This window comes from Elephas maximus, chromosome 26 (genome assembly GCF_024166365.1).
Source record: "Elephas maximus indicus isolate mEleMax1 chromosome 26, mEleMax1 primary haplotype, whole genome shotgun sequence".
Classification (NCBI taxonomy): domain Eukaryota; kingdom Metazoa; phylum Chordata; class Mammalia; order Proboscidea; family Elephantidae; genus Elephas; species Elephas maximus.
Window position 1 is genome coordinate 42232968 of NC_064844.1, and position 17876 is coordinate 42250843.

At 39.0% G+C, this 17876-nt stretch overlaps 1 protein-coding gene across 5 annotated transcripts in view; it reads left to right on the top strand.

The window, feature by feature from the left end:
* Nucleotides 1-17876, top strand: part of STAG1 (stromal antigen 1) — a 520715-nt gene that overhangs the window by 488916 nt on the left and 13923 nt on the right. For all 5 annotated transcript variants that reach the window (XM_049870475.1, XM_049870474.1, XM_049870476.1 and 2 more), the window contains 4 exons: nucleotides 908-1056; nucleotides 1755-1883; nucleotides 11038-11243; nucleotides 13923-14097. In XM_049870475.1, coding sequence (XP_049726432.1) covers nucleotides 908-1056; nucleotides 1755-1883; nucleotides 11038-11243; nucleotides 13923-14097 — 659 coding nt within the window. The remainder of the gene's footprint in view (nucleotides 1-907; nucleotides 1057-1754; nucleotides 1884-11037; nucleotides 11244-13922; nucleotides 14098-17876) is intronic.

Here is a 17876-nt window from a genome sequence, read left to right on the forward strand (position 1 = left end):
TCACACTTTCTCTTGTGTGAATTTTCTATTTATATCCTGTGCCCGCTTTTCTGTTGGGCTTTCTTTTCTTATTGATTTACAGGGGTTCTTCATATAGTTTGGCTAATTATCCTTTGTTATATGGTGCAGACGTTTTTTCCATATCTGCCACTTACCTTTTAACTCTGTTTAATGTAGCTTTTGTTAGGTATAAATCTTACGTTTTTATCTAATGAAATCCTTCAGCCTCTTCCTTTATAGCTTCAGGGAAGCTTAGCAGGGTTTCCCCGTCTCCATTATTATTTTTAATGTTTTTCATTAATTTTTCTAGTACATTTATAACTGTTTAAATTTGGCTTTTCTTCCTTTTTGACAGAATATATGTAACATATATGTAGTGTATAAAACCCCTCCACCGAGGTTAAGAACTTTTTAGTGTATTTTGTAATTGCGTGGGAAAAATCATAGCCCCATATCTCCAAATGGTCTTCTTTTTCATAGTGTTCTTGTCTAAAAATAAATGTAGAAACAAAGTTCTGAAATGTTCTAAATTTCATATATTGTTCTAAAATTTCTTATAATGACATTCCTATGGCAACAGTAATAACAAAGAATGTGTTTATAAATACATGGAATATTTCTGTAAATACGTAGTATATTTCCTATTTCCAACTCATAAATAGTACTTTTTCTTTTATTATTATTAAAAAATAAATTACTGTCTACATTTGTTCAGACAACTAGCATGAAAATGAACTCAGGAAATTGGTAGATGACTTAACTAGGGGAAACAGGGTGGCTATACTTCAATGCAAGGAGGGAAACATACATTTCACCATATGACTTCTACATAATTACTGATTCCTAAAATAAATATTTCTTATAGTTTTTTGTTGTTTTGTTTTTAATCTTTATTTCTTTCTGCCAGTTGTTTAATGAACTTGTTCAAGAGCAAGGTCCCAATCTAGATAGGACTTCTGCCCATGTCAGTGGCATTAAAGAATTGGCACGTCGCTTTGCCCTTACATTTGGGCTGGACCAGATCAAGACACGGGAAGCAGTTGCCACACTTCACAAGTAAGTGAGCTAAACAAACGGTTTCTGTTATACAGAATCTGGTTTACTTGAATTTAACTGAAATAACTGTTATTTGCCTCATTTTTAAAGTGACAAGTTATAGAACTTTACAGTTATAAGAACCTTAGAGATTTTCTATAATGATTCTTGAGAGCATTTGTAATTTGAAAAACATTTTTTTATCATATAGAAACTAAAGCGTAACAAAATATTCTTGGCCAGGCTGTCAGTGAAAAAATGTGGGAGGCGTGAGTTAAAAAAGATGGTAATATTGATTTGGTCAACCTCATAACTGTGGAAACTGAGTAACAGTTTAAGTAACTTACAGAAAGATCACACAGCTGCTTGTCACCAGGACCAGCTCTAAGAGGCAAATTTTCTAACAATCTAATTATCTTACCATGGCATTATATTGCCCCTAAAAGATACACATAGGGATTTAGCTTTGTTATTGTTTTGCTTTTTTTTGTTTGTTTTTCACAGTTTATAGTGATCTATTTTAAATAATAAAATTAAATAATAATTATGTACAATTACATCTTTATAAATAAACATAATTTTTCCATTTGAATTTATCAGATTTCACTGCCTTCAATGATGATTTGAGTGCCTTCCCAACTGTTGTGTAATTCTAACCCCTTGAGAGAACTATATAGTAACTATCTGGAAAAATAAGATGATATTTTATTTTACTTCAGGGATGGGATAGAATTTGCCTTTAAATACCAAAATCAGAAAGGACAAGAATATCCACCTCCAAATCTGGCTTTCCTTGAAGTACTAAGTGAATTTTCTTCTAAACTGCTTCGACAAGACAAAAAGACTGTGTAAGTTATACACTGTAGAAGAAATAGTTTTTATCATGACAATGTTGTACACTTTAAACCTTCATTTTTTGAAAAATGTTTTTGAATCATTTAGAAATATTTGTAAATATTGATAATTTAGGCTTCCCTAGTTTGTTTTTAAAGAACTGTAGATTCATTTCAACTTTTTTTATAGTTCTTTCACTGCTCACCTTTCAGTAAAAAAAAAAAAAAATTTTCGGTACCCGAGATGAAATTAAGCAAACAGAAATGGTTTCTTATCCTGCAATTCAAAGACATATGAGCATTGGCTTAGCCATTGTGTAACTTTTTCTTCTTTCCTTTCGTATTAATTTTATTTTAGTTTTTATTTTCTATTTTATTTGACTTGTTTCAAAAGAAGATTGGTCTTTTTTTTTTTTTTTAATTGTGCATTAGGTGAAAGTTTACAGAGCAAATTAGATTCCAGTTGGATAGTTTGTACATGAAGTGTTCATGACCTTGGTGTCATTCCCCATGATGTGTCAGCACTCTCCCCATTTCGGCCCTGGGTTCCCCCATTTCCTTTCTCCTTGATTTTCTACTCCTTCCTAGCTTCTCGTCTTTGCTTTTGGGCAAATACTACCCTTCTAATCTCATAGAATTGATTGCTCTAAGGAGCATGTTCCTCTTGGGTGTTACTGTTTATTTTATAGGCTTGTCTATTGTTTGGCTGGAAGGTGGCCTCTGGGAATGGCTTCAGTTCCTTGTCAGAAGAATGTCTTAGAGCCATAGCCTCGGGGGGGCTCTTCCAGTATCTGTCAGACTAGTGAGTCTGGTCATTTTTTGTGAATTTGATTTTTTGTTCTACATTTTTTCTCCTGCTCTGTCCAAGACCCTCTGTTGTGATTCCAAGTGGGAGCCAGACACCATCTAGTTCTTCTGGTCTCAGGTCATTTAGGCTGTGGTTCATGTGGTCCGTTGGTCCCTTTGCTTTTCTTCACTCTTCCTTTGCCCCAGACAGGAAGAGACCAGTAGTTGTGTCTTAGATGGGGACTCACAAGCTACTCACCAAAGTAGGATGCCAGTTGACACAGATGTTCCCCAAGTCTGTGGTCCTTTGCCTCTGAGCCTAGGAACTTCATCCCGTGAGGTGTTTGGTATGCCTAAGAGGTTTCCCTGACTGTCCCCCTTTTGTGCTGTATGGTCTATATTAACATATGAGGAGCATATGTATATGTATAATCATGTATATAGAAATATCCACCACCAAACCTGTATCTGCCAGTGGGTATGCTCCCTTAAACCTCTCACACCTCTTGGCATATCTACCTACCTGTGTATTCATTTGTGAATTTTTGTTTGTTAATTCTATTGTTGCAAGATTATCTATGCTGTAGTAGTTTACCATAGTTGCTTTTTATTCTTGCTTTCCTCTCGGTGTCCTCTCTTGCCTTGGTCATGTTGTATTGACTTCTCCCATATTGTATTATTGCCTTTCCCTTCATAACACATGTCTTCCATCTATATGGTAATTTTCTCTCCCTCCCTCTCCCATTCCTGCTAACCATTAAAGAATTTTGTTTTGTTTTATTTTTTTTTTTGATCATTGGTAACAGTTTAGAGCCCTGGTGGTGCAGTGGTTAAGAGCTACAACTGTTAACCAAAGGTCAGCAGTTCAGATCCACCAGCCACTCCTTGGAAACCCTATGGAGCAGTTTTCCTCTGTCCTGTAGGATCGCTACAAGTCAGAATTGACTTGACAGCAACAGATTTGGTTTGGTTTTGTAACAGTTTAAAGGAATAGGTAATTTTCAAAAAAAATTGATGAAATAAGTTTTGTTTAAAATAAATTAGAAAACTTTTTAGAAGAATGATAGTGTAGTGGATCCTAAATTTTACAAACTGATAGGAGAGTCAGTTATAATAACACACTAATCAGAAATCTGTAGGAGCAGTTGAACTTTATACAAATATGAGTAATAGTTGTAAGGAAACATGTTGACTTCATGTTGATCAGAAAATATTTACTGTCCCTAATGTGACCATGGAAACACTGGTGACATAGTAGTTAAGTGCTACGGCTGCAAACCAAAAGGTCGGCAGCTCGAGTCCACCAGGTGCTCCTTGGAAACCCTAGGGGGCAGTTCTACTCTGTCCTATAGGGTCACTATGAGTCAGAATTGACTCGACATCAAAGAGTATTTGATATGGTTAGATTTACATCAACCATTTTGCTTTTTGTTTTCTATGTTTCATGTTTTTTTGTTCCTCTCTGTTACTCCTTAATACTGCCTTCTGTTGTATTAAGTGGATATTTTCTAGTGTAACACTTTAATTCTCTTAATGATTTTTTTGTTGTTGTTGTTTTTGTTATTAGTATTTCCTCTGGAGCTTACAATATATACCCTAAGGTATAAAAATCTACTTCATATTCATTCTAATTTAATTCTACTGAAATATGAGAACTTTTTGTCTCTATAACTCTACTTCCTACCCCTCTTTTGTATTATTGTTATACATGTTGTTATTGCATCATTCATGTTACAAACCCAACTGTACATTGTTACAGTTATTACTTGATATAATTTTTTGTCTTTTAGGGAAGTTGAGAAAAGTTGAACTAGAATATATTTATAGCATTTGTTATATTAACCTTCTTATTTACCATTTCTGATTCTCTTCATTTTTCCCTTAGATTCAAATTACCATCTGGTTTCATTTCCTTACTCGAATACAGCTCTCCTCCCACCCACTTCCTTTGTGTTTATTGTCAAGTACATTACATTTCTGTTATTAGTCCGATAACATCATTTATATACTGTTTTATACAGTTGTTTTTTTTAATCATTTAAGAAAAAGGACTAGTAGTTAGAAAATATGGCCTTGGTGATAAAAATGACACCAGAGATCACATGATAGAATTTTGCAAGACCAATGACTTCTTCATTGCAAATACCTTTTTTCAACAATATAAACAGCGACTATACACATGGACCTCACCAGATGAGAATACACAGGAATCAAATCAACTACATCTGTGGAAAAAGACGACGGATAATATCAGTATCATCAGTCAGAACAAGGCCAGGGGCCAAATGTGGAACAGATCATGCATTGCCCATATGCAAGTTGAGGTCGAAGAAAATTAAAGCAAGTTCAAGAAAGCCAAAGTAGAACCCTGAGTATATCCCACCTGAATTTAGAGACCATCTCAATGATAGGTTTGATGCATTGAACAGTAATGACCGAAGTCCAGACGGGTTGTGGAATGACATCAAGGACATCATACATGAAGAAAGCAGAAGGTCATTTAAAAGACAGGAAAGAAAAAAAAGACCAAAATGGATGTCAGAAGAGACTCTGAAACTTCCTCTAGGATATGGAGTACCTAAAGTGAAAGGAAGAAATGATGAAGTAAAAGAGCTGAACAGAAGACAAAGTATTATAATGAAATAAGCAAAGGCCTAGAGATAGAAAACCAGAAGGGAAGCACACGCTGAGCATTTCTCAAAATGAAAGAACTGAAGGAAAAATTCAAGCCTCAAGTTGCAATACTGAAGGATTCTACAGGAAAAATATTAAACGATGCAGGAAGCATCAAAAGAAGATGGAAGGAAAGCACAGAGTCACTATACCAAAAAGAATTGGTTGATGTTCAACCATTTCAGGAGGTAGCATATGATCCAAGAACTGATGGTACTGAAGGAAGAAGTCCAAGCTGCACTGAAGACTTTGACAAAAAACAAGGCTCCAGGAATTGACAATACAAATTGAGATGTTTCAGCAAATGAATGTAGCACTGGAAGTGCTTGCTTGTCTATGCCAAGAAATTTGGAAGACAGCCACCTGACCAACCTACTGGAAGAGATTCATATTTATGCTTATTTCAAAGAAAGATGATCCAACAGAATGTGGAAATTATCTAAAAATATCATTAATATCACACAAGTAAAATTTCGCAGAAGATTGCTCAAAAGTGGTTGCAGCAGTATATCAACAAGGAACTGCTAGAAATCTAAGCGGGATTCAAGAGAGGATGCAAAACAAATGATGTCAGATGTATATTGGCTGAAAGCAGAGAATACCAGAAAGATGTTTACGTGTGTTTTATTGACTATGCAAAGGCATTCGACTGCGTGGATCATAACAAATTATAGATAACTTTGCAAAGAATAGGAATTTCAGAACAATTAATTATGCTCATAAGGAACCTGTACATAGACCAAGAGGCAGACATTCGAACATAACAAGGGGATACTTAGTGGTTCAAAGTCAAGAAGGATGTGCGTCAGGGTTGTATTCTTTCATCACACTCATTTTGTGTGCTGAGCAGATAATCTAAGAAGCTAGACTTTATGAAGAAGAATACAGCGTCAGGATTGGAGGAAGACTGAGTAACAACTTGCGATATGTAGATGACAACCTTGCTTGCTGAAATTGAGTACTTGAAGCACTTACTGATAAAAATCAGAGACTATAGCCTTCAGTATGGATTACACTGTGACATAAACAAAAATCCTCATAACTGGAATAGTAAGCAATATCATGATAAACGGAGAAAAGATTGAAGTTGTCAAGGATTTTGTTTTATTTGGATCCACAATCAATGCCCAGGGAAGCAGCAATCAAGAAATCAAATGACACATTGCATTGAGGAAATCTGCTGCAAAAGACCCTCTGTAAAGTGTTAAAAACCAAAGACGTCATTTTAAGGACTAAGGTGCGCCTGACCCAAGCCATGGTGTTTTCAGTTGCCTCTTTTTTTTTTTCATAGGCATGTGAAAGCTGGGCAATAAATAAGACCGAAGAATTGATGTCTTTGAATTATGGTGTTGGTGAAGAATATTGAATATACCATGGACTTCCAGAAGAGCAAACTAATCTGTCTTAGAAAGAAGTACAGCCAAAATTCTCCTTAGAAGCAAGGATGGTGAGACTTTGTCTCACATACTTTGGACGTGTTATCAGGAGGGACCAGTCCCTGGAGAAGGACATCATGCTTAGTAAAGTGGAGGGTCAGCAAAAAAGAGGAAGACCCTCAACGTGTTGGATTAACCCCGTGACCACAACGATGGGCTCAAGCATAACAATGAATGTGAGGATACCAGGCAGTGTTTCATTCTGTTGTACATAGGGCCGTTATGAGTCAGAACCAACTCAGTGGCATCTGATGACAACAACAAGAAAGGATAATATTGTGCGACCTACATAATTACATTTACCAGCACTCTGTTTTGTTTTCATGTAGATTGTAATTACTCTCTGGTGTCACTTTCAGCTGGAAAATTTTCTTTTAGTATCTCTTGTAAAGCATATCTGCTAGCAACAAATCTTTTCAGCTTTTGTCATCTGATATCGACTTTGTTTCACCTTCAGTTTTTAAAGATAATTTTGCTGGATATAAGATCCTTGTTTAATAGCTCTCAGCTCTTTAACCATGTTGTCCCACTGCCTTCTGGTCTCCATTGTATCTGATGGGAAGTCAACTCCGAATCTTATATTGGAGTTCCCTTGTACACAGTGAGTTACTTTTCTCTTACGACTTTGAAGATTTTCTCTTTATTATTGCCTTTTAACATTTTATGAATCTATTTCTGTTTATCCTAGTGGGAGTTTGTTGAGCTTTGTGAATATAGATTATTTTCATCAAACTTGGAAGTTTTTAGCCATTATTTCCTTGAACATTTTTCTGCCCTTTCTCTCCTCTCTTGGTACTCCCATTACACATATATTGGTGCTCTTTAATAGTGTCCCACGTTTCTCTCAGGCGCTGTTCATTTTTCTTCATTCTTTTTTCTGTGTTATTCAGAATGCATAATCTCTATTGACCTGTCTTCAAGTTCGCTAATTTTTTTTTTTTCTGTAAGCTCAAATCTATTGAGCCCCTCTAGTGAATTTTTAATTTTTGTTATTGTACTTTTCAGGGGCATAATTTCTACTTTTTTTAATATTTATAATTTCTGTGCCTTTACTGATACTCTGTATTTGATGATAGACATTATCATAATACCTTCTTTTAATTCTGTAGATATGGTTTTTAGTTCTTTATACATATAATAATTGCTTTGTCTGCTAATTCACCATCTAGGTCCCTTCAAATGCAATCTTTATTACCTGCTTTTTTCACCTTTGTTACATTTCCCTGTTTGATTATGTGTCTTATTTTGCTGAAAAATTGACATTTTAGATAATACATTGCAAATATTATATATTATATATTGCATAATAATAATTTAGCTACTCTGGATACTGATCCCTGACCCCCCTTCCCCCTTCCGAAGCTGATGATGATTTTTTTTGATCATTTGTTGATTTGTTAAGTGCTTTGGATGAATGGGAGCCTTGGTGACACAGTGGTTCAGAACTTGGTTGCTAACCAAAACATCAGCAGTTCGAATCCACTAGCCACTCCTTGGAAGCTCTGTAGAGCAGTTCTATTCTGTCCTACAGGATCACTATAAGTCAGAATCTACTCGACAGCAATGGGTTTGGTTTTTGGATGAATGAACTCTATGAAGTCTATGTCTCCTACAGTGCGCAGCATCTGATGTCCCTGCTCAGATCAGGTTTTTCCTTTTTTTATCTTTTGGTCTGACTACATAGGGGTTGCCCATGAGTCAGTATAAGCACTTGCTGGTCAAGGGTTGTGCTTAAGCCATCTGAGCCAGTTAGTTTTACCAACTTTATTGTTTGATTTGTGTGTGGCTTGAAGGCCTCTAATCACTGTTCAGGGAGTTTACATAGCTTGAGAAGTTCCTTCTCTGATTGTGCCTGAGAGGGTGCAGCTTTGGGCAGGCACACAGTCTTTTAGACTGCCAGGGAAAGGTGAATTTTTTAAGTTTGTTTTCCTAGGAGTCGTCTCTGGGTTAGAGTAGCTTATTGTTCAGCCAGTGTTTGGTCAGAGGTTGTGCTAAAGCCCCTAGTGCCAATAAGACTTCCTCACTTTGTTGATACCTCTGTGTGTGGCCTTAGGAATACTTTCAGCCCCATCCCCTTCTCTGTGTGCCCCTCATTGAGTATTGCTTAACATATGTGCATAGTCTTCCCAACTCCCCAGGTCTACTGTGATTCCATTTGGGTTTGTCTTAGCTGTCTCTTTTCCTGGTTCTAGAAAACTTCTGGAAACCCTGGTGGCATAGTGGTTAAGAGTTACAGCTGCTAACCCAAAGGTCAGCAGTTCGAATCCACCAGGCACTCTTTGGAAACCATATGGGATAGTTCTACTCTGTTCTGCTGTTCCACTCATGGTTACTAGTAACATCACCCTCTTAATTCCTTCCATCAAGATCTCCATTGTTGTTTTCAACAATGCCTTTAGGCAAGGAATTTTTCACATACTGTTCCAAATAAAGTCAGTTCCCGCAGGCAGAGCTGCAGAGTACCTCATCCTTCTCACCCGCCTCAACTTCTGGGTAGACCTTCTATGCCACTGAACAGGCTGGGGGCAGCGACAGCATCCTGCTTTCCCAGAGTAACATCTCTGCTCTATAGAAGGTACTGGGGAATGGTAGCCCCTGGTTTTCAGCTTGCCTGTTCCAGTGTGGAACTTCTGCCCTATGAGAAGCTGAGGTGGCAGCAGTCAGAGCCCCCATAATCTCAGCCTGCAGTGCCTAGAGTAGTATTTCCATATGGGAAGTGGGAGAATGGATCTTCACTCCTTCCTGAATGAGGTTCTGTAATATAGGGCTGAGGGGGTTCAGAAATGTCAGTGTAGGGCCAGAATGGCCCATAGGGGAATGGAGCCACTCTTCTTAGCCACATTCCGTCAGAGTACAGCATCTGGAGTAGTGAACCAGAGCTGTGGTTCAGGGAGGGGACGAGAGAAGGGAGCAGGTTGTAGCTCAAATGCAACAGACATGCCGTTCTTACTGAGGCTTAGTAGATTTTCTTGAATATTTATCCATTTCCTGTCTGCCCTTAGGGCGTTTTCCAGAGACTTTAAATAATTGCCTTTTATCATTTTCACAAGTTAAAAGGCTGTTTTGCCTCTTCAGACATGGATGGGACTGGTTGTAGAGGGATGCTGGTGAGGAGTGAGCTTCTTGGATCAGGTGGACACTTGAGACTATGTTGGCATCTCCTACTTGGAGGGGAGATGAGAGGGTAGGTGGGTTAGAAGCTGGCGAAACGGACACAAAAAGAGAGAGCGGAGGGAGAGAGCGGGCTGTCTCATTAGGAGGAGAGTAATTGGGAGTGTGTAGCAAGGTATATGTAAGTTTTTATGTTAGAGACTGACTTGATTTGTAAACTTTCACTTAAAGCATAATAAAAATTATTTAAAAAAAAAAAAAAAAGGTTGTTTTGCTGGGGAGAAGATATACCAAGCTCCTCACACTACCCTTTCAGAAATCTTTCCCTGGTTTGAAAGCTTTGAAAGTGTAACCGAACAAGGGTTCTTGTCCTGTCCCATTAGCTGATCAAAATAAGACAAACGCCACACTACCAGTTGCAAGGGAAACAGAAAGTGGAAATTTATTGTCTGCGCAGACAAGGAGCAACGCCGGTCTAGCGACCATAAGGCCATGTGTTCGCTGTCTAAGGGGTTTGAGGAGCTTTTTATCTCCATTGGTGTCTGGGGGTTGGGTTTGGTGCCCAGAACTCTCCACCCTTAGTCCTCCTGTATCCACATTTGGAGGCCCGGATGTTGAATCACGTTGGTGATGTTCAGGTTCAAGGACAGATTAAGGACATAGCTCCTCAGGTCCTGCACATGCGCCAAAATCTTGGTTCGTGCATGCACAGGATTCTGGCATCAAATTCAGACTGTGGTTAGGGCCACAGCATGGTCGGACCAAACCGCAGTTAGAAGTTGTGGCTTGGCGGGCTATGAGGGGGGCGGGAGCATGGCGAAGCTAGGGGAAGTCTCAGCGGAGGCTTCAGAAGGAAATTTAGTGGCGTTTTTGAGTCAAATCTCTGATTCCTTTGAGCATGAGTGTTTAAAAGAAAAGGAAGAAACATAGAAACACTCCCTTAGTATTGCATTTTCTTGTTTAAAATTATTCCAAGAATATATGAAGCGAAATCATAAATTCTCTGTCCCTGTTCCCAGAGGTGATGACTGTTAACAGTTTAATGTGTGTCTTTAGGGATTCTTCAAAACCTATACAGAGAGAGATTTAGGTCATGAAAAAAATAAATGACATGCATGAACTGCTTCCATGAAAAATCACTGCTGCTTCTCCTATATTTCTAGGCATTCATACCTAGAGAAATTCCTCACTGAGCAGATGATGGAAAGGAGGGAAGATGTATGGCTTCCACTCATCTCCTATAGAAATTCATTGGTCACTGGAGGTGAAGATGATAGAATGTCTGTGAACAGTGGAAGTAGCAGCAGCAAAACCTCATCAGTAAGGAATAAGAAAGGACGACCCCCACTTCACAAAAAACGAGTGGAAGGTAAGTCTACCTTTGTTAAAAAAAAAACGAGGTGGAAACCCCAGGTTTTGCTTAGCGTGACTCTAAACAAGACACCAAGGTGTGAGAGTGTAAAACCCAGAGTATAAAGGTGCCTTTATTTCGTACAAGGAAAGGAAGCAGTCAGGGCTTTTGCCGCCAAGATTGCTTCGCAAGGGGGAGGGAAAAAGGTTATTTTTTTTTTACATGCTACGGCTGCTAACCAAAGGGTTGGCAGTTCAAACCCACCAGGCGCTCCTTGGAAACTCTGTGGGGCAGTTCTACTCTGTCCTGTAGGGTCGCTATGAGTTGGAATTGACTCGATGGCACTGGGTTTCGTTTTTTGGTGACAAGTAGGGAGTTCTTACAGGTTACATCAGCAACATTAATCATACCACACAGGTGCCAGGATTTTTACAGGGCAGGCAAAGGAACAGCAATTTTAATGCAAAAATGGTGAGGCTGCCAAGCAGTGGGCCTGAAATTCTCATGCAAATTGTGAGGCTGGCCAGGTAATGGAACTGGAATTCTGATGCAAATTGTGAGGCCAGCCGACCAATGGAACAGGAAATGGTGAGGTGGGCCAAGCAAGCTGTAGTGAATTTTCTGCAGCCTAGGGACCTCTGTACTACCTTTACTCTAGGAAACCAGACTTTATAGAGATAAACAAAGTGGCATATAGTTTATTGAAGGAAGATAATGGCGATAGGCACAGGATTTCCTTGTATATTTGATGTGTGCTGAGAGGCTCAGACAAAAAGTTTGGCATAGAGAGTGTGGGACAGAAAACCAAAACCAAAAAACAGAAAAGGGTCAAGAAAAAAGGAGTTGATGGAACATAGAGGAAGACAGGCATAGAGAAACAGGAAACAATGATAAAAAAAAATTGATCCGCATGCCATATGCCTCTAATATATTAAAATTTAAAATAAGACATAAAAGCTATTCTATTAAACTTAGTACTTAATATAGGAGAGATACTGGCACACTGAGGACAGACCTCTGCAGCAAACTGAATATGCTAAAACAGCTTTCCAGTTTTATCACTCAGGTGGATAATTTATTTTTTTGTACATTAAAACAGTAATGGCCAAATCTAGTTTTATAACCCTCTAGGAGTATGGGGAACAAGGAGTTGACTTGTCATGAAAATCTGATCAATAATAGGAATTCACATATTCAAAAAGAGTAAAAATTCCTGTATTAAAACAAAAAAAATTACTCCTAAACTTACTAAAAGAAGCTTCAAAGTAAAAATGCTTATTTACTCAAATAATCTCCCTTCTCTATATTTCTAATACATTTTCTCATGATAGTCAGTATTCAACAAATCTTTGCCATGTACCAGGAATGTGCTTTGCTGTATTGTATCATTTCATTATTTATTTGACTAATTGTAAAGCACTTAGCTCAGTCTCTGGCACATAATAAATGATGTATAAATGTTTTACAAATCCTCAACTCTGAGTTCAACACTGCTATCAAATTTGCACAGAAGAAATAGGCATAAAGTCTAACCATAATTCACTAATGGAGCAATATGTATTGCCATTCGAGAGTAAAGGAGGCATCTGTGGAACACGTCTATTTGCTGATTAAGAAGAGATTCAGCAGTGAGCTTCAGATCAGTGGACTAACCTTAACCAGATAGTCGGTATGTCTTTCCAGAGACAGAAAAGCCAACCCAGGATGTGCACCAGCATCTGACAGAATACTGGAAATCTCAGACATACAGTGAGATGCAATTCATACTATATACTTCATGATTAAAATTCTTCAGAAGCGAAGATTAGATATCAAAAAATAATTTAGAATTTTTATAGGTGGAAACTTCATGTAATATTTTGTCAGGATATAGTTTAGATATGTAAATAATGCCATTAATCTGCCCAAATCTTTATAAGCCACCCTCAGGAGAATTAAAACACCAGTTCCTGACCCCTGGAAGGAACTTGAATTCTAATTACAGAGATAACATATGCATGTGACAAAGCCGCTGTCAATGCAAGATAGTATGTAATTAAGGCCTAAGTGAGCAAAAATGATTATATTTCCTCTAGAAGTTAAAAGAAAATGGTAAGTGTGGGCTGGGTGGGGTGATCAGAGGAGGCTTCTCTGAGGAGGTAAAACTCAGAGGTGTGAAAACAGCCTCTCAACCCATCCCCACATGTATAACCTGGCAAAAAAAAAAAAGTTACTTCTTTGGTGACCAGTGTCCAGTTGTACAAGAGAATTTGTGATTTCTTAGTAAAGGCTAGACAGGCTTTAAATGCTGCTGCTTGGGTCCCCTGTGAGGCCCAGGAAATAGACCTTTTATTGCTTGGACAAAAGAAGGTTGGGAAGGTCTCTGGGATTCAAATTCCATATTGTTTGGAGAGATCAAGTGCTAAGATGAATACATTGTCAAAGATGGAGGCACTTGAGTTCACAGTGTAATGACTAACATTTGAGCGGTTGCATGCAATACCTCATTTAACCCTTACCACTGGATGAGGTTGGGACTGAAATATGGGGGTTTCATAACTTACACAAAGTCATACAATAAGTGAGGGGTAGAACTGGGATTCAAATTAGGCAGTCTGACTGCAGAGCCTGACTCCACAGGCTGAAGTCTCTGCTATAATTGTCACCAGAGTTCACTCCATCCCATGACATCCTGTGATTCCAACTGGAATTTTACAGATGAAAGTCTGGATAACACATGGCTGAACAGGACTGACAGCACAATTCAGACTCCTGGACCCCTGCCAGCGCCACAGCTTACTTCCACCGTACTACGAGAGAACAGCCGGCCCATGGGGGAGCAGATTCAGGAACCCGAGTCTGAACATGGCTCTGAACCAGACTTTTTACACAAGTAAGTAAATAAGAGTTCGTTTTTTTTACTATAAAACCTTTCACTGTTAAATAAAGTAAAATTATTTATCCAGAGCATATTTTCTATAACCTCCAAAATGTGAAGAATTTTCTCAAAATATTTATGTTTGTTAATTTTCACAATGACAATGTTAGGCTATCAATTTGTCAGTTAATGAGAAAAGAGAGCCACAAAAACAGGATAAATTAGATCTTTTAAAAAGTTTGCAAACACTGTTTTGGATATCAGTTCCACAGATTCACAGGACTTTAAATGGATGTCTCACTAAGTGCTAGTTTTAGTTGGAGTTTGCGATTTCATTGGGCGGGTTTTTTTCTTCTTTGGGACTTGCCAAGCAGATAGGGAGTCAGAGAGCCTCTCTGCTAAGTTGTTAGTAATATGAATGGACTGTGTATCACTTTCTTCATCAGTTCAATTAATAGTATTTTCTCTTACGTTTCTATTTAAACTTTAACTGTCCATGGGTCGTTAAGCATTGTTAAGATTTCTTTTTTATAAATGCTGAGAATAGTTGCCCCGTTTCTATGCATTACCCTTTCCTCACACTAGCAATTAAAATGTTTTCTTGTACACAGGGGCTCCAGCGTAGCTCTGAAAATTGTGGACAGTGGAGGGTGATGACATGATTTTTGCTATAAAAACTTTGGCTTTTTCTTTGTCATTTTCTGTCCAACTTTGAAATTCTCTAAGCTCCTCACTCTGATAGTTAAGTGAATTCTCCCTTGAACGCAACAAATTTTGTTGTTGTTGCTTGGTGCTGTCGAATCGGTTCTGACTCATAGCGACCTTGCCTGGTCCTCCACCATCTTCATAATCATTGCTATGCTTGAGCCCATTATGTCGGTCCGTCTCATTAAGGATCTTCCTTTTTTTCACTAAGCCTCTACTTTACCAAGCATGATGTCTGTCCTTCTCCAGGGACTGTCCAGGGCATGTGAGTGAGGTAGTGTCACCATCCTTGCTTTTAAGGAGCAGTCTGGCTGTACTTCCAAGACAGATTTATTCCTTCTTCTGGCAGTTCATGATATATTCAGTATTCTTCACCAGCACCATAATTCAAAGCCATTAATTCTTCATTGCCCAGATTTCACATGCATATGAGGCAATTAAAAATACCGTGGCTTGGATCAGGCGCAACTTAGTCCCCAAAGTGACATCCTTGCTTTTTTAACACCTTAAAGAGGTCTTTTACAGACTTGCCCAATGCAGTACCTCCTTTGATTTGACTGCTGCTTCCATGGGTGTTGATTTGTGGGTTCAAGTAAAAGGAAATCCTTGAAAGCTTAAGTCTTTTCTTCGTTTATCATGATGTTGCTTATTAGTCCAGTTGTGAGGATTTTTGTTTTCTTTATGTTGAGGTATAATCCATGCTGAACAAATTTAGTAGGCGAAAATGGAAAGTGTTTATGACTATTCAAATCCCACGTTTAATAAGGTGCCTTTGTTTTAAAGGATCATCACTGTCGCCCGTTGCATAACTGGGCAGCCTTGTGCTGTTGAGGGTCTTAGAAGGTGGTTTATTTTATGACCAGCACCCTCAGATGGGTGACCTCACCAGTACCACTACCCCTCTTCCTACAGGTTGGGTTCTTCCTATTTTGAGCAGCCTCCCTTGCCTTCCCTATCTTACCACATGTCAGTCCCTTCTGGCTGCGGTCTGGCTGCTTTCCTCTGCTATAGTTTTAATCAAGGTGGCAGCCCCACGTGATATATCAATCCACTGCTTGTTACCCCCTTCCTGTGTATAAAAGACAGCTGCTTAGAGAGGACCTCACATGACAGATTTCATCTCCTAAAAATCATCAAGCTTCACATTGGATAAAATTCCCAAGAGGCATGTTTCTGCAAATGCTCGTGTGCGAACAAATGTAGACTTCAGTCTAAGATTTGGCCCATTATACAGCTGACTCCAAATCATCTCATAAGAACTGAAGAAAGATGTCCTATCCTTCCTTGTTCTGAGCCTCCAGCACAGCATCATTTCAGTCCCCGAGGGGGCTTGGCTATCCAGCTGGGAACACCTATGAGTGGGGCAGCAACCTAAAACAGGTATGAGAGGGACTCCGTGTATGGCAAGGATTTGGGACGTGGCTTAAGCACTTAACAGCTAGCCACAGCCAGCTTCTCTTGGAGACAGGGATCTCTCTAGGTAACTTACTGGCTTTTTTCCAAAGGCAGGTAGGAAAGAGCAGAGACCCATATTAAGGAGTCAGAGCACAACTAGCCTAGAGGTCAGAGGTAACATACTAAGAACACATGTGATCCTCCTGTTCCCCGCTTCTTGACTTCCCTTCCTGTAGCTGGGCTCTTGAGGTTAGGGTTTACTACAGGAGGTAGAGGGTGGTCTCCAACTTATGTAAGGGACTCACCTGGCTATTGACAAACCTGCCACCGGGAAGACTGACTTCTAAGCACAGTTGCCTTATACAGTCTAAATCCCAAACAACCTAATTAACACAGAATTATTGATTTTCCCCCCTCTGATCTATCATTATCATCTCTACACAATTGGCACCACCATCTGTCAAATTGCTCAAAAACTTTAGGAGTCATCTTAGAGTCTTCTCTGCCTCATACTGTTTCTCTAGTCCTGATCCATTAGTTCGCTATACTGTATCCCCAAAATGTATCCTAAGTCCACCCACTTTTCACTATGTATACTACCATATCATCAGTCTGAGCCACCATCATTCCTCACCTGTGTGCAGTAGCGCCTTCACTGCTCTTTCTGCTTTCATTCTTGCTTCCTCTACTCTCCATTCTTCACATGCCAGAATCAGTTTGTCGTACCTCTCCTTAAAATTCTTCAATGGCATCTGATAACGCGTAAAATAAAACTCTTCTACCTTAGCCTGCAAGGGACTACATGACCTGACCCCATCTTTCTTTGACTTCTACTCTCTAATATACAATCCTTCAGCCACACTGGCTTTCTACACTCTTGACTCTTAAACATATCAAGCTTTTTCTCAAATCACTGCATGACTGTCTCATCGTTTATGTTTCAATTCAGGTATTATCTCCCTAGAAACTTTACATATATATCTGTGTGTGTGTATATATATATGTGTGTATATATATATATGTTTAATTTTATTTTGCATATTTTTTTTTTGTACTTTAGATGAAGGTTTACAAAGCAAACTAATTTCTCATTAAAAAATTAATACAGGTATTGTTTTGTGACACTGGTTGCCAACCCTGCCACATGTCAACACTCTCTCCTTCTCAACCTTGGGTTCCCCATTACCAGCTTTCTTGTCCCCTCCTGCCTTATCGCCCTTGCCCCTGGGCTGGTGTGCCCATTTTGTCTCATTTTGCTTTATGGGCCTGTCTAATCTTTGGCTGAAGGGTGAATCTCAGGAGTTTCTCCAGTCTCTCTCAGACCTGTAAGTCTGGTCTCTGTTTTTTTCGTGACTTAGAATTTTGTTCTACATTTTTTTCGATCGCTGTTATGATCCCTGTCAGAGCAGTCTGTGGTGGTAGCCGGGCACCATCTAGTTGTGCCAGACTCGGTGTGGTGGAGGCTGTGGTACTTACGGTCCATTAGTCCTTTGAACTAATATTTCCCTTCTATCTTTGGTTTTCTTCATTCTCCCTCTTTTCAGATAGGGTGAGACCAGTGGGGTACCTTAGGTGGCCACTCACAATCTTTTAAGAGCCCAGATGCTACTTACCAAAATAGAATGTAGAACGTTTTTATAAACTATTACGCCAGTTGAGCTAGAAGTTCCCCGAGACCATGGTCCCCACAGCCC